At 44.1% G+C, this 17,523-nt stretch overlaps 1 protein-coding gene across 12 annotated transcripts in view; it reads left to right on the top strand.

Annotated features, from left to right (window-relative positions):
* The first annotated feature begins 227 nt into the window (after positions 1–227).
* LOC118284313 (actin-binding LIM protein 1) overlaps positions 228–17,523 on the top strand; it is a 37,257-nt gene continuing 19,961 nt past the window's right edge. For 2 of the 12 annotated variants that reach the window (XM_035607142.2, XM_035607149.2), the window contains exons 1-2: positions 231–787; positions 5,822–6,156. In XM_035607142.2, coding sequence (XP_035463035.1) covers positions 5,922–6,156 — 235 coding nt within the window. In that variant the 5' untranslated portion in view covers positions 231–787; positions 5,822–5,921. Of the gene's footprint in view, positions 788–883; positions 952–3,489; positions 3,893–5,821; positions 6,157–10,102; positions 10,356–17,523 lie in introns of those variants that run through there. The other 10 variants (XM_035607151.2, XM_035607148.2, XM_035607141.2 and 7 more) reach the window with 9 other exon arrangements.

Below are 17,523 nucleotides of genomic sequence, written 5' to 3'. Positions count from 1 at the left end.
ATGCAAATGGAGACAGGGAGCCAGCGCACACTCGATGAGGGACGGAGGGCGATGTGTTGAGCAAGGGAACGACCATCAATGCGCCCGATGCAAACATATAAGCAAGCATGTGGGGAATGTCAGCGAGCCAGAACATGAACTGGTCATCCTGTCACGCCATGGGTGTCACTGCTGTTCGGAAGAAAGAGTGGGGGGGGGGGGGGGGGGGGGATCCAATAGATGGCCAAATATTTGTCCTTGAGCTTTCAGTAAGACAAAAAGAAAGAAAGAAAGAAAGTAAGAAAGAAAAGCAACACAGGTCGATCCAGAGCGCCAGCTGGCAACTTTCCGATCTAGATCAACAACCAGTGTCCAGAAAGGCACAGTCATCCCAGACAAAAGACCGAGACGAGAGACGGGCCACAGCCGGTGTGAGGGACGGACGACCCGGCTGCAGCTGCAGGCAAGGGGACTTCACAAAGTGATTCAATTCACCAATCCCGCATTCTGTGATGGTATGTTCAAATATGGACACAAAGTTGATGGAAAATGAGAGGGACGCTGTCTGTCCCAGGACACGCCCTGTCGATGGAAAGAGCTCTCTCCATCGCGCAGCCCCGTCTCGTTTCCCAAATCGCCGGCTGAACGCGTCCCCGCCTTTAAATCCCGGTTAAATGACAGACGGCCCTCAGAAAAACTTGACAGCATAAACAACATCAGGCTCCTTTCCTCCTCTCTCGGTCACATCGGCAAAGAAAGAGAGAGGGAGAGAGAGGGGGGCTCTACCTACCGGGCATGTCTGCTAGAGGTGAGTGTCTTTTGCCGCAGAAGCCTTCATAACAACACAGAGGAGACAAGAAAAGTCTCGTAATGTCTTGTCTTTGGGGGGGGGGGGGTGTTCAAGGTCGGATGCAATGGAGAAGAGAGTCCATTTGCGTCGTCTGTCGGGAGGCAGTGATGAGGACCGTCATTGTAAGTAGGTTACACCGGTGCAGAGCTGAAACTACAGCTTCCACTGCTGCAGCCCTGCAAGTTATTTCAGTTGATGCGGTCACTATGCTTTCTGGTGCACCTATAAATAGATCACGCTCTTTAAAAAAATAAATTAACACATAAAATAAAAACCCAAGCAGCAATAATGAACCTCCTCTGACTTGGCATCTCTTCTTTAATCATGGGTGGTGCATCTTTAGTTAAAAGCTCTACACACTATTTCTCGCCTAAATGGAATCTGTTGGCTGAGGAATGTGCGCTTTCTTTCTCTTTTTTCTCTGCCTGGTTGTGATACAGTGGAGTTGATGATCAATTCGAGCCGTCAGCTGGTGAGGTGTCAAAAAGTCAAACCGATTTTTAGAAAAACTTCCATTCGGCGTAAACAGTCTCACCCAAAACAACCGATACCTGCAAACAGTTTCAGGCGGGACATGTTTGCTTCCATGGGGGTCGGGGGACCTCTGTGCTGTCCTGGATTTGTGTCAGGTGACTGTTCTCAGGCAGAAGAGATGAAAAAACAAAGAGCCTCCAGCTGTTCCTGCTACAGGTTGTGATCAGATTATCTGACCGCCTGACCGAGATCTGGATAAAAGCGGAGAAGTTACAATGTGAACATGACCTCAAAGGTATTACATTAAATCTGCCAATGGATTCACTATTACCATCATCAACCCATTTCTAAGAAGCTCCTGCTGTACAGTATGCCACTCCCCTCCAGGCCTGAGCCTGTGTAGCAAGACGGCTTTGAACTCCCTCCATCCCAGATCTGTCCATCATGGCTGCTGGTGGAGATCGATGGGTCTCAGAGTCCATGCACCACTTGACAGCCGCCCCCCTGTGGTACATAGATCTGATTAGCACGCTTAAGCTCCTACAAACAAGTAACTAGGCCATACCATTTTCGACACAAACATTAATGTTTGTAACAATACGTCACATCCAACACGTGTTTGTCGTGGGTTAACCCGACCCAACGCTTGATCAGTCGCAGTGGTCATAGTGCTCCTATTTCATTTGCACTTTAGATGTTGATTTAGTGTTTTTTTTTGTAAATCACAATTCAGAATAATTTTTGAACTGTAAATATATTTGTCCTTTTATACAGCGTAGAGAATCTGCATGCACCACCCAATATGTTTTGGTCTGTCAGAATGTCATTTTGATTGACAGGGAATTAACCGGCACACATTTTCTCCCGTTTCAGTCTCTCAGTTGTGAGGCTTTGAGGCTTTTTTTTTTGGTCATATGTAATTATTGACTTAACATCACTGGGTTCTGGATCCGTGTCTTCTGACATTTTATCGAGGAAATGGTCGATTGAGGAGATGATCATAAGTTGCAGCCCCCATGTGGATCTTTGAACTTAGAGGACATCGTCCCTCATCTTTAATGTTCAACATAAAGTTGCATGGAGCTTAAACTAGTCATCTGGTTCAAGTTTTTATCAATAATTGTATTATGAATAATACAGTTGCATCCGTTAGACAATAACTAAAACTTGTTCATATGATTACCAGTCTCCTCTCTCAGTTGTCCAGTGAGCATCAGCCATTACCGTGCTCTCAGTCTTTGCAGCCATCAATCCCCCACCCCTGTTATCAGCACAGGGCCATCAGCTTTTACCTTGGTAGCAATGCCCTTCCATTAGTCACCCCACCTGATAATACACTCTCGAGGGCATACAACTTCATCCAAGCCTTTTAGTGTCATCATATTCCCTGTGCTGTTTCCTTTTGTCTAGAATCTCCCTTCATGATTGAATACAACCTATATTATCCCGGGGATGTTGACAGAGGACATATTGAAGACATTATTTCAAGCCAATTTTTATTTCTACCTATGAGCGGCTCAGTGCGAGGGGGTAAAATGCATTGTTCAAGGTCACCTCAAGCTTTGCCATTTAGCATAATCTCCCCATTTGGTTTCATAGCTGGGGTTTTTCCCGCTGTTTTGTTTCGCTGTGTCAGTGAATTTATTTTATTCTCTGCCCCACAGCAGAATCTTAAAGCAACACGTTGGGCAGCAGAGTTCACATGTATGTGGGTCGAACTTTACTTCTGAGCTCACGTCATATTTTGTATCAGATTTCATGGACCTCTTTGGAGGCATTGTGGTAAAGTAGTAAAGTGTGCTGTACTATAGCTTCTTCCTCTTTTCCTAATAAAACATCTAGGTTAATCTCAGCAACGTGAACTGCAGTTTACCATCCGGTTTCAGTGTTGAAAAATGTATATATTTTTGAGACACGTGATCACAAGCTATATGAACAAAAGCCTCTTTTTTTTTTTGAAATACAACGAAACTACTAAAATAACTTATTTTCATGTAATTTCAAGTATGGTTATACTTCCTTGTTTGATTTCCATCTTTTCCAGTAATCCGATCTTAAAGTAATCATTGCATTTGTCTAAATAGCTTTAATTGGCAAGCAAAGAAATCCCCCTTCCTCCAGTTTTGACTTCTGCCTTCGTCCCACCCTTTCCCTGAACAGGGTAAGCACATCCTGAACACCGTACCTGTTACACTGCAGTGTAATCTGGATGATCGATGGTTGATGGAAAAAGGAGGCAAGGCTCCATTCTGCAGTAACCCAATCTGATGCCTCCTCCGTGTCCGACCACTGGAGAGGGCTGCTCATGCTCCAACAGCACGAAACCTCTGCATCAGCACTTTTATCTGTGCGTGTGTGTGTGTGTATACTGTACGTCCTGTAGGAGGGTTGCTGTGCACACGCATGCATGTGTCCTGGCAAAAGGCTGAATAATTGATGAGCTGGGGAAGGAGTGAAAGTGCTGCCGGACGGGACGGTGTGTGTGGGAGTGTGTAGAGATGGGGGAGAGGAATACAGCGAGGCTGCAGCCTGGCTACGATGGGCTCTGCAACTACGCCCAAAAAATCACCTCCTGCTTCGGACTGGATGGTAAGACAGAGGGGGGGAAACATAGAGTGCAGGGGCGTGTGTTTCTTCCTCTCGCGTGGAGCAGGATGCAGAAACAGCAGAGGCTGAGAAAACATTAGGGATGTATTGTGTGCGCGATGCTAATTTGTCCGTGTGCAGGAGCAGCAGTCTTGTTCTGCGAGCATGTGTGGGCTGATTTGCGGGTTTGTGTCAAAGCTACCACAGAGCGGATGACAGTTGAAGGGCAGTGCCCCGATGCAGCAGAGCAGCACGTCCTTAGGTACTCTCAGGGTCCATGTGACTGCGTGTGTGGGTGTTATAGTGGATGTCTTTCTCACTATCTTATACCTCACTATCACGCTTTATCTTTTTCTCTGATAATAAACGTGTGTTTGTAAGTGCAACCTAAATTTAGTCAAACTAGATAAGTCCTGTGTTGATATAATGAGTCAACTCGGGCGGCTGAGCTCCAGCCATCCCGTCTCTGTGCAGCCTGTCAAGACAAAGGGGAATGTGGAGTGCAGGCCAAAGCGCGACATTTCCAGACAAAAATTATACTTTGTGCTTTGTCATTGTCTGCTGTGCTGTTCACCGAGTCTCTTGACCTCAGTGATTCCTTTCTTTTGTTGGGAGGCTGTGATTAGACTTATCAGTTTGATGAATTTTACTTGTCATGGAGGGTTTTTTCATTAATCTGTTAGAGCTTGTACTGACTGTGCGGTGCTGTTTTTTTATGTTTTCCAAAAAAACATATTGTTTTTAGAAGGTATAAAATGAATCAGTGCACTGTGAGGTTATGTTGTTTTTTGTGGAGTGTGCTCAAAAATCTCCCTCCTAACCCTTCACTTCCCAAACAGACAAGTTGATGACTCTGCATTTACTGTAAGCTGAGCTCAAATTATCAAGGAAGGTGAAAACATCTTTGACCCAAGGATGAGTGCCCATAAAAATAATTCAATGATTAAATGGATTTGGGCTGTTGAGTAGACGCTTTGGAAGTGTCTGCAGAAACAAATCCATCCCAATATAAGATGCTTTGAAGATTAAAAACTCAGAACATGCCTTCTTACATGTTCCAAAATCCCATTGCTTCATCCAGCGATTTTATAGCATTTCCACCCCAGTGCTGATGTAGTTACACTATCTTTTATTTTGAAGCATCCAGCTGAGGATAAACAGTGGGTTTGGGCATTGTTGGCTGCTGGAATGACCTTGCTGGTACTGACCTTGCAAAGGACTGGCAGACTTCCAAAGCAATTTACCCTGAAAGGACGTCTTGGAGTGATGCTGTACACTGATATGCATCCATTCAGTCTTCCTGTACCGGAATCTCCCTCAGTTAGAATTGAATTTCACACAAAACCACATTTTTTGACCATGATAAAATCTAGATTTGTCTATTTTCATACTTAGAAAATATCTGGTCACTTATTGTCATGAAACTTGAAGTAAGAAAACAAGATCCAACAGAGCCTTAAATTCTTTGGACAGTTAATGGATACACAGAGCACATGAAGGGGATGCACACGAGTTACATCAGGTTCGGAGACTCCCACCGTACGCTGGGCCAACCTGATGTAGAGGCTACCCAACCCCACCCAGAAGATAATCATAGGCTCGACGTCAGCCCTAAGCTGCTTAAGGCACCAGGCTGGTTGGGCTGAAGACTCTAAAAGTGTAAGCTTCTTTCCATGTGTCTCACTCTGCTCCACCTGCAGCAGGGCGCTCTGTCATCCCTGCTGCCTGTTGTTTGGCGTCTCCATCTCAAGCAGCACCACTGCCTCCTGCACACCCGAGACAGGCGGGGCGATCCTATCCGTCGGAGTTCCCACAGGAGGCCTCACTGGATATTATTTAATGATGAGCTGCTGTGAAGTTGCACACCAAACCCTGGCTCCTTTGTTTCCGTTTTGTGCCTCTGCAAACACCCCACATTCTTCATGTCCGCAGACAGCTGGATTCTAGAGCAGGTCCGAGCCCGATCCTGGCCGACGTCTACTTGCTGTGCTTCACCCTTCTCTGTGGGACAGTTGACGGGGAGCAGGGCACCATGCCGACGCTGCCTAATCTCAACAGCCTGGGCAAGCTGTGCAGCTCCAGCCGCAGTCAGAGTGTCGACCGTGTCCGGGTGAAGCGCAAGAGCTCGGTCAAGCGCATGTCCATCATCGAAGATGGGCATGTGGCTGAGGTCCTGTACCTCATTCCCAAACAGTACATGGATCAGCTTCCCTACCTCAACCCAAACGACTATTATCTAAGTGAGAGGGTGAACGATGTCGCTACAGGTAGGACAAGAGAAAAGATGTATCTTAATCTGTCTATGAAACATTTATTCACCCATCTTCTGTATACAGAAGTCCATCCTAGCTGTGGATGATTTGTAACTGTAACATCAGTCAGCTACATTGAGATAGCTTTAATTAATTTGGGCATGCTTTTGCATCTGCTTTTAGACCTGAAATGGACACATAATGACGCCTGTAAGGATATTACATTTAATAAACACAACAGTCGTCTGTTGATACCATGACAGGTTGTCATGTGAGTCCAGCGTTGTAGTTTGGCTCCGTGCTTTGCATTCTAGGTGTCTGAAAGTGAATTGATTAGTTGCTGCTCGGACATTACTTGTTTTTAATTGGATGACAGTGAGTGATTACACTTAAGGCTTTACACATCGGACCTGTGTTTGTGTGTGTGTGTGTGTGTGTGTGTGTGTGTGTGTGTGTGTGTGTGTGTGTGTGTGTGTGTGTGTGTGTGTGTGTGTGTGTGTGTGTGTGTGTGTGTGTGTGTGTGTGTGTGTGTGTGTGTGTGTGTGTGTGTGTGTGTGTGTGTGTGTGAAAACCCAGTGCACAAATTACACAACCATAACTCCTCTAACGCCAAAAACGTCCTGCTACAAATGTCGAAAAAGTCAAGAAATTAATCACCATCCTCTCCATAGTTATATAATTCAAACCCATATGCAAGGACAGACTGCTGCGTTTTGCCAAGCAACGGTACATGAGGAAGTGACTTGGTGGCTTACATCAGGATTACAACATGGGCATGAGGACAAATCGAGATTTTCAAACGTTATGTATTCCCTGACTGCATGCCATGCACAGTAGTAAAATCATCATTGCTTGGCACTCAGTTGTTTGCAAATACAGCCGACACCAACAACTCCCTTCTAATTTAGAGCTAAAGTTTGATTTTGACTGGTTCAAGGCAGGTTTTCCTCGGCAAACTGACCCCAGGGCAAAGATCACAGACGTCAAGATTCATAGCAAGTTCAATTTGACAGTGACAGTGACATGATTTATCTGTTCTCAAGGGAGTCTGCCAGACTCCAACAAAGCTGAAACGCTGTGTTCACTGTTTCTCCACTGTAAACAAAGTTACAGTGAGGTTCTGATTCTGCTCCCCAAGTGATGTTGTCCAGAGGTGACGGACTATTTGATGATATCTCAAAGAAACTTTTCACATTGCAAAAAGTCAGCAGCCCAAACTTTCCTGTGGCTTGTGGAGAGGGAAAATGTTTACGTTTGTGGGGTTCTTGAAATTGTTGAAAAAACGGGGATGTTAATTTAGCACGGGTGAAATAGACTTTGAAGAAGTGAACCAGGTTCCACAGGACTGCTGTGTGAAGGGTTCTCACTGTTCTGTAACCCATTTTAAATTAGAAAGAAGCTGGCGAAGTGCTCGTCGTTATCCAGAGACAAAAAGGCCGCTCTGCCTGTGTCCTGGTTATCAGTTTTTTCTGTCAGGTGAAGTATGTGTCTGATGGATTTGGAAAAATCTGCAGAACATCACCCAGCGCATAGGATGTGTAGCTAGGAGTCTTGACCCATGTATGTTCTGTATGTGTGTGGGTGGGTGTGTCTGTCACCCTACAGTCCTGATTTAATCCATGGGATAAATGTGCAGTTTATCCACACAAACCCCGTTTTGGGTTTTTTGCATTATAATGTCAGTCTTGCTTTACTGCCCAAGGAAATAGTCTATAACCATAGATCAATATAACCTTTACTACTGCCCATGAAATGCACATGTTGTCTGTAAACTGTGCTTAGTCTGCGCTGATGTGGCTTGGCAGTGTACATATCCCTGACCAGGTTATTAATGGACAGTGAGACATAGACCATCCATAGGTGAGCCAGATACAGTAGAAACCTTTCATCCAGGGATAACAGGCTTTGCTGCTCAGGCATTGCTCTTGGCAGGCATTATGTGGCATGAATACACAGCTCCTACGGAGATTATTAAAAGAGGCAAGATGATAATGAGGCCATTACACACAATAACAGGACATATTTGTTTTGCATTTAGCAGTTAGTAGCACACACTGTGGAAACTCTGACTTTCTTAAGTGGAGGGTTTGACCAGCCAACATTTGGAAAAAACTGGTCTTTTTTAAAAGGCGCTCAAATATCCAGTCATCAAACACAAAACTTGTTACATATTTCTCTCCCTTCATGATAAAAAGGGTGGAGTGCTGGCGAAACTATTTTTACTGTTCGCCTCACTGGCATGTCTCCATTAAAAGAAAACGCCCCTGTGGAAGCTGGTGCACGTGGATGGGTATCCAGCAGGTGGCACAGTTGACAACTGCAGTGTCTGAATGCCTTCTGAATGCATAATGGGCTGCCCTGCATCAGCAATTCGCCAACAGAGGTGGTGCTGATGCAAAACTCTCTCTCCCCCCCAACCCAGAATAGGACACATGGATCAGTGACAGTGGGGTCACTAATATTATATGCCATTGTGATGTGGCTGAGTTACTTCTGCAATCATATTTGCTTTAGCTCACACGTGAAGTGTCTAAAATAGTGAAATATATTTCCGGAGATTTCGGTCCATCAGACCTTCATCAGAGCTCATGCTCAATCGGATTTTTGCTTTCCTTGCTTTATTAACAAATGAAATGGTGGAGCACAGTAGTTTGTCAGATTTTTATGAAATATTAGCAAATAATTTTATAAATGTAAAATACATGGGGAGTTGATGGATGAGTTTTAGCCTACAAGCTGTCCAGTTACAGTGATGCATATAACACTTCAAGGCATCTGAAAACAGTCCAATGTTCCCGGCGACAAAATAAACAAAGCAACAAATTATGTGCAAAAAGTGTTTTCCTCGGTTTCCCTCGGGATCTGCATAAATTTTTCAGGTTCCAAATTATTTCCCTCTCCCCTTCACATTGAGAATCTTACTCTGTTTTGCAACATTTTTATGATAAAACTATAAGGGCTCATTCTGATGACCAAAGACATCAACCATTCATATGGTAATTTCACTGGTGTATGATACAAGAGCTGGTGTGTTCTCCGGGCTTAGCCAGGAACGTGCTCTCCCGTGCTCTCCGTAATTGGATTCCATGGGATCCACTAAAGATATTAATACAGAGCTCATGCAGGAGGCAGTGCGATTATTAGTAACTTCGGCTGTCATTCAAGGTGAGCCTGGTTTTACTGCATGATGATCAGGTCAACTGTGTCGATTGGAGCTGATTAGATGAGCCTTCTTTTCCATCGTTCATAATTACATAGATAATACACTCAAAATGCGCTTAACGTTGTAAAGCAGCATTTTCAACTGTGAAATGAATGCATATTTTATTGATTAATTTTGATTATTATCTTTGGTGCTATAACCACCTCCTATTTTTTTCAGCACAACAGTCGAATTGCTGCCCTGGAGAAAGTAATTGAGTTCTGCCTGTAGTAGTGAAGTCTTTGTTGAGTGTGTGTTATATACAGTATTACAGTAATTTGTACAGTTAAAATTAGCTCACTGATTTCTTCATACTTCATATAGCAGTTTATATTGATTTTATATTGAGTCATAAACCCACATCATACCACAAAAAGATTCCGATGGAGCTATAGAGTCAAACTGATGGGTTATGATGACAAGTAAAAGACGGAGAAGAAAAAGTCTGATGTAACTGATTAAACACACATATACAGCATCTACATTATTCAGTATATGGTGGTATTCACGCCTTAATGAGATATGTGATACCTGCATTATTTCTTTTTGTGGATTTGGGGTTACTGTTTATTTTTTTGGTCAACCAGCAGCAGCAGCAGCAGCAGCAGCAGCAGCCGCCACCTGGTTGCTGCAATGAGGAGGCGGCTGACACAACAGAGGGGCTGAGAAAGGGACTAGGAGGGGAAGAGGAGGGAGGAGGAGGAAAGGGAGGAGGAGGAGTGGGCTGAGTAGGAGGAGGAGGAGAGGGATGGGAGGAAAACAGGCAGTCGGGAGGTAGACCCCACGCTGTAGCAGTGTTTTCGGGAGGGGAGCTTAGCAGCGCCTACACTTCTCTCTCACTCTCTCTCTCTCTCTCTGTGGTGTCTCGACTGGTGTCCTGACACACACACACACACACACACACACACACACAAAAAGGAACTAGCAGCTCCTGCATTACCAGTGATTGATTCTCTGAGCCTGTTCTGGTGCAGATTTACCTGGATTCCAATGGTCATGGTCAAAGAAAAAGGTATTTCAGAGGTGGTGGTCAGAGAGCATGTGTGTGTGTGTGTCTGTGTGTAATCAGTATGTTTTAATGCTATTTATTTTTCCTGTCGTGTTGTTTGCTGTCTGTACTGGATGTGTGGACGTGCAGCATGTCCAGTTGCACTGCAGTGTCTGGCTGTTTGACTTACATTTAGTTTGACTGAATCCTCAGTCTCTGATTGGATTCTTTGGAGATGTGTGGATTATACCGATAGAAATTTGGACGTGGTTTTCATTGATGTGGGTGTGTGTTGTTTGGAAGAAGCATGACTAACGGCACAGTCAGAATGTGCATCTTCAACACAACACATTCCCTCTGTGCCAAAGACTTGAACATGCTACGCCCTTCTTAATACTCCCTATAGCAGCTGATGCTTGGGTTGTCGGAGTCTGCTTAATTTGGCAGCGTCAGGCTTTATGTAAATGTATGTTGGAACAAAGCATCTGGCTCATTGCAGAGGAGCTTGACACCAAATGTAAAATGTTCATGTCTCTCATGTCAGAGTTCTTCACACAGTATGGAGGCTGAATAGAAAGGTAACGCACAGAGGGGGAAAGTGGAGCACCAGTGCAAGGTCCACACTGCGCAGAGCTGTGGACCTGCACTCGCTGTCTCCCTTTCTCTCTCTCTCTCCCTCTCGCTCTGTCTGCAGCCGTTGCCGTGGCGACCATCTAAAAGGTACACTCCATTGTTGTCAGCTTTGGCCTCGTTCACAGTGACCCGTTGAAAGAAAAAAAAGGATGATTGTCTCCACCTATAACTGAGGTCGCCCAGCTGTGTGGGATGAATGAGGTGATATCAGGGGGCATGGTCCAGACTGAGTTGTTAACATTCCCGTCAATTTGCTGGGGTATGCCATTGTTTGTCATGACTCACAGCAAACAACAACATAGAAACGGTTTTGTATGACTTTTTAAATGGATTTAAATGGAAGAAATGGGAATAAGTGTCTGCTGCTTTTGTTGGGGGGTGGGACACTGACTATGTTATCCTGAAACTTTATCTGCTGTCATGGAAAAGGCTTTTCCACTAAGTTCACTGGACTGGAAGTGAACATAAAAGTCAATAATCACAGTAATAAGTCAGTATACTGCAAGTCATCCCCAGTATACTGTATATTCTATTGCAGTCTCTTCATAGAGTCACAGATTCACCAACTTGATATAGTACTGCTGTGGTTCAGTGGATGTTTTAAGGGTTAATCTTTCAGCTTGTGTATACAGAGTTTGTCTTCTATGTGTGGGCATGTGATATTTTTGCGTTTTGTCTGAAAATATTTCGGTCACAAAAAAACATATTCAAACATTTCATATTCATATATTTTTTAGAAGAAGTAATATGAACATGTAGGATTTTTTTATGTATCTGACAGCACACTGTGGGCTGGAGGAGGGGTCCGGCTCTGGAGCTGTCCTCTTGATGTGGAATTCGAAAGGCCACAAGGAAAATGCCCTTGCCATTAAGTTCCCATGCTGGCAGAACAACCGTAACCTCTGGCTGCCACATGTTCCTTTTCCACAATCCCTCTATGAAAGTTTTCCGTCACACTTAACCGGCGACCTTGCCTGCTGACTCTTGGGATTGTCGGTGGCAGGAGGCTTGCCTGAGGTTTATCGTCCCAATTTGGAGGCCTCTTGCTTTTTTTCCTGCCTCTAAACAGAAAGCTGTGTGAATGCTTTTGCTAACTAAGAGTTGATCGTGTATCCACCAGGGATCTTATCATGCAACCTGTCAGAGGCCAGGTGGGCTGGGTTCAGTACCATCCGGATGCACAGCTGACCAAACACTGAATTACACTGTATGCTCAGAATGATGAATTATATTATACAATGGTTTTGCAGTGTTAGCGTTTTGTCTGCGTGCAGCCAAGAATACCCTTGAAATAGTTTCTAATTTATTGAGGCCGCGCGTGTGTTTCCAAGGCAGTCTGATCTTTTTTAAATCTTCATTTACACAAGCTCCTTAGATTTGTGCACATTTGCACAACTCTTTGTGCACTTTCTTTTTCTCTGGTTGACTGTCGAATCACCGGCATCACATGTATGTCTCCTACCTCTTGCAGAGAAACACCGTCTCCCAGAACTCTCTGCATTCACAAATCTGATCATTTTCTTTTGTCTTGAAAGTCCCGATGTCATGTGCCTGTGCTGCCGCCTCCCGTGATCTCGCAGAGTGCTGCAGACAAACTGCAGTGGTGCCTCATCTTTGAAGCTTGCCAGTGTGTCTACCCCCTGAAAGAGGAGATAAACCCTTTCACAGACAATGCAAAGCAACGCACACCCTCATAGACACACACTGTTTGTACAGCTGGCACACAGGACCAGAATATACAGATGAGATAAGTGGTTGGCCGGGGGGAGAGTCACTGACCTAAAATATACAGGCTAAAACAACACGTGAGACATGAGAATCACATGCAAGAAACACAGACTCTAGCCATACAATGTACCAGTCGACAAACATCCTCCCTGTCTGGCATCAATCAGTTTGATTATCACAGGAAACACGACACAGGAGTAGGGGGCCGTGGTGGGCTGTCATTCAGAGGCAAAGAGCCAAGGCCTTCATCCGCTCCTCTTCTACTAACACAAATGCTTCCGCAGTTCATGAAGCCATCGTTGTCTCTCTTTCTCTGTTCATCAGCGTATTGTTATAATTATTATTAGTTCTGATGTACCTGCCCACCAACAAACACTCCGCACCGGGGCGTCCAACCATTCAGAGCAGATCATTATTCTAAACCCAGGTCCCTGAGGATTAGTTATTCAAGGTTTGGGGGGCATGGTGGAGGCCAAAAGAGTTGCCCCCCCCCCCCCCCCCCCCCCACAATTTGTGTTTGAAGTGCTTTGTCTGGGACACTGGTGGTTGGGCATTGGGGGGGGGGGGGATACCTCCATACATATTCATGGGGAGGGGAGGGTTAAGAGTTTCTTGTTGTCTGGATGATGAAGAGCCCCAAATGCCCTCCCCCAAATACACACACACACACACACACACACACACACACACACACACACACACACACACACACAAACACATGTCAGATCAGACTTTTGGATTTCATGGTGGGGATAATTTGTGCCCTTTGATATTCCAAACTGAATGGGATGGATGGATATGGAAGCAAAACGTGTGCGTGTGTGTGTGTGTGTGTGTGTGTGTGTGTGTGTGTGTGTGTGTGTGTGTGTGTGTGTGTGTGTGTGTGTGTGTGTGTGTGTGTGTGTGTGTGTGTGTGTGTGTGTGTGTGTGTGTGTGTGTGTGTGTGTGTGTGTGTGTGTGTGTGTGTGTGTTTTGTTGTCTATGATGCAGACACATCTGGAACTAAATATATTGTCATGAATGCCAGGAGGGGAGATTACTGCTTTTACCTCTCTTCATCTGTCCCTCTGTCTCTCGTTGTCACACACTAAAGTGCACGCACGCAAACTGTACACACTCACTCCTTTGGGGCGGCTGTCTGTCTGTACTGGAAATATGACTGAATATTTCATTGGACATTTCCAATCTTCATTGTTTAATTGAATCCCCTTTTCTCCCAGTGCATTTGCAAACTGCTCCTATATGGTTTTACATTCCTGCGAGTTCACGGTAGGAAATGAACGCAACAAAGTCTGAAGCTTCCTCAGCAAATCCCGCAATTTCTGTCAATCACCCCATCCTTTTGTTATTTACCAGCAAGGCCAGGGCACGTGTAACGTAAAATCTGTCCTCAGGGGCCTTCTTCACTTCCCTCCAGAGTATCATCTGCAGCCTTTATTATTTCCAATGCAGCTATAGGCCCTGCTTAAATGGGTGGTGGTTGGTGGGGGTGGGGATGGAGAGGGGGTATGTAGGGGTGGAGAGAGCAGCCCCCTTTCCTTTGCGCCTGGCTTTGGGATGCTCTGCTGGTTATTGTTCCCTCAGCGCCATGGTTTTATGTGTGTGACTGTGTGTGTGTGTGTGTGTGTGTGTGTGTGTGTGTGTGTGTGTGTGTGTGTGTGTGTGTGTGTGTGTGTGTGTGTGTGTGTGTGTGTGTGTGTGTGTGTGTGTGTGTGTGTGTGTGTGTGTGTGTGTGTGTGTGTGTGTGTGTGTGTGTGTGTGTTTAGGCTCATATCAGTCACTTTATCCCCTGGTGATGAGGCAGGACAGATCACTCTGTCAGCACAGCCAACACATCCAACCCAGAATGAAGAATGTGAGCAGCAGTCGGGAAAAAAATGTACCACTGTATATTAGTTAGTTGCTCTGTGCTGTGGTTGCTCTGTGTGCTTACTTATTTATAGCGTTATATAATATATATGTCCTGGCAAATCAAGTGCCATATTCGCTGCTATGACAAGAACCCCCAAAGACTCACTAATGGATTCATTTCATATCCATGTTATTGTACTAAAACAGCTCTTGACATGATTTTGTGTACATTGAGTCGTAAAAGAGACGAGGCCTGCTAGACATTTAAAAAGATCTCACTGGAGGAGTTGATGTCCCAACAACAATGCCCTTTTGGCTTGTTTTTGCCCCGGTCTCATTCCCCCCGGCCCGTGTAGCCACTGCTGAGGCAAACATGGTGTGTTACGGAGATAGAGGCAGGGTTAAGCTGGAAAAACACCGTGCTCATATATTCTCATCCAAACCTCAGTTTGGGATTCAAACATCTGTCTTGGATTTTTGTCAACCTGTTTTGACGTTAGCAACGTTGGCCTTTCCGTCCTTGGTTGTCCAACCCCCTGCCCCCGACAACACTCCATATAAGAAAGATTAAAAATAGTAGGTTGGGAAAAGAGAGGGCAAAGAGAAATTCCTTACATCGCAACTTTGGAAAAAATTCTCTCATAATGACAAATCCACAGAGAATCACATTTCCCTCCATCAACTTCCCTCAGGAGTTCATGGAGACCAGAGCAGCTAAAAGTGTGAATGTTGCAAAGTCATCAGAAACAAGACTCCTGCTAATGTCACTCCGTGTCTGCTGGAATAGGCACAATGCTGGCTTCACTAGATCGAATCTATAAAGTGATGATCTGTCAGTGTTGTGTTCACAGGTTGTTTCATGTTTAAAAGTCATTTTCGAGATAGGATTGGATATATTAAAGAAAACTATAAAAAGATGGTGAGGTTTTGTTTTTCTGAAAAGAGTGAAACTAAACTAACTTAAAGTTAAACTGTCTTCATATTATATGGGTATTATTCTGTCGTGAATTTTGGTGATCATTACTATCAGTGTAGTCACCACCAGAGGATAACCAAACTAATGAGAGGAGAAAAAGATGACGAGAAATTAACAAAATTAGGATTCAAAATGTCCATCGTCTGTGGCCGTTTACAAAGCAAACTGATGTTTCACCTCTGATCTTTCTTATTCATACTTGTGCACACACGTACAGTATCTTCTCTGACATGTCAGGTTTCAACTTCACCTCCAAATCAGGCATTTTAACGTAATCAGGCTCAATTGTTGATTTGTTTGCAACATGTCTGATCATCTGACTGCGCATTTCTTGTCATGTCACACTTTGTTGTACATGTAGTGATGTCTGTACTATTCTAACCAGTCAAAATTATGGGCACAATTATTATTAAAGTAATTCTGATAAATTGGAATTTTCTTTTAGATGTTTCTAGCATGCACATGAGACGTAAAGTAACTCAATAGGCTGCATCTTTACGCAGTGTGCTTTTTACCCAGACGGCCTGTGTTTCTCTAATGTCACAGACAGAAACGTCAGTGTCACTGTAGTCTGATTCACCCATAGATGACTCATTGTCCTGCTGAGTGTAATCACATCAGAGACACCAGAGAGACAGATCCTCCCACCCTCCCACCCCCCACTCCCATTGTAACCAAATTCTTTCCATTCTCCCTCCTGCTATCCTGCCGTCTTTTTTCAACATCTCAGTCTCGTCCTCTCTTATTTTCTTTTCAAGTCAAATTATGACAACTCTGTGAATGGTATCCGAAAAACTGACAGGAGATTTCAGACCATCCCTATAGAGGGTGACTCCATGAGTGGTTGAAAAAAAAAAATGTTCTGAAGACCGGGCTTTCTTTCTGATTTGCAATTTTACAATTTCTCGATATCAAACTGTAAATGTTGAGGTGGGATGCAAGCTTGGCAGAGTCATCAATAATCTAGTGTAATTTCTCTCTTCAGTAGACCATCGATTGGTCATAATGCTATTTCTGTGCCTTCGCTGATGCCTTATTTTAGCCTTGAAGACTAATGATTCATTGCTGAGCAGAGAGTGTAAAGATCCTTTCATGTGTATTCATTGTGTGTGTGTGTGTGTGTGTGTGTGTGTGTGTGTGTGTGTGTGTGTGTGTGTGTGTGTGTGTGTGTGTGTGTGTGTGTGTGTGTGTGTGTGTGTCTGCATGCTTGTGTGTCTGTCTTTGTTTGAAAAGGAGACAGCAAAGGGAAACGAAGAGATGAGAGAAAGAGGCTGCCTCGTTAGTTAAAGCTCCTGAATGTGAAATAATCTGCTGGTTTCAGAATAGCTGATAAGATGTGTGCAGTGCGGCACTGCAGCAGCACTTACGTCCCGTACAGTGGTGCTGTCTGTCTATGTCAGAGAGGTCCAAACGCATCCCTGAGTAGTGCCACAGACTTGACATGGATATTTGATATTTACTGAATACTGCTTGTAGAGATAAAGAAAATTGATATCTTCTCTGTCTTATATAAATATGACTGGCTGTCAAAATACCTCACATTTAAGCTTTAGTCAGATTAAGATGTATGCATGCTAGTGAAAGCAGAGTAGTTAACAAATGTTGCCATCAAAAGAAGACTATTTCAACACAGTATATAGCTGGTCAGTTGGTTCGGACTGGAATATCTAAACTACTAGACTTACATCCTGGTATAGACATTCATGTTCCTTAGAGGACGACCTCTATTGACTTTGTTGATTCTCTCACTTTTCCTTTAGGACCACCAGAAAAATCTAAGTTCTCAGAACAGAAATTATGTATTTGACACTAAAACTTACTTTGTAAAAAGATGGTAATGGTAAAAAAGAAGACATTAAATTATTAAATGACTTTTGGGAATATACGCTAGGCGAAGACAGCACATGGCCCATAACTTTAAATTATCTTTTCCTTTGAGGATGAAAGTACAGTTACCACAAGTGAAAATAGATTTCATCAATACCCTTTTAGTGTGCCATTTAC

Source organism: Scophthalmus maximus, chromosome 10 (genome assembly GCF_022379125.1).
Source record: "Scophthalmus maximus strain ysfricsl-2021 chromosome 10, ASM2237912v1, whole genome shotgun sequence".
Classification (NCBI taxonomy): Eukaryota; Metazoa; Chordata; class Actinopteri; order Pleuronectiformes; family Scophthalmidae; genus Scophthalmus; species Scophthalmus maximus.
Note: the sequence above shows the minus strand (reverse complement) of the source record. Positions and strands in the feature narration are given on the sequence as shown.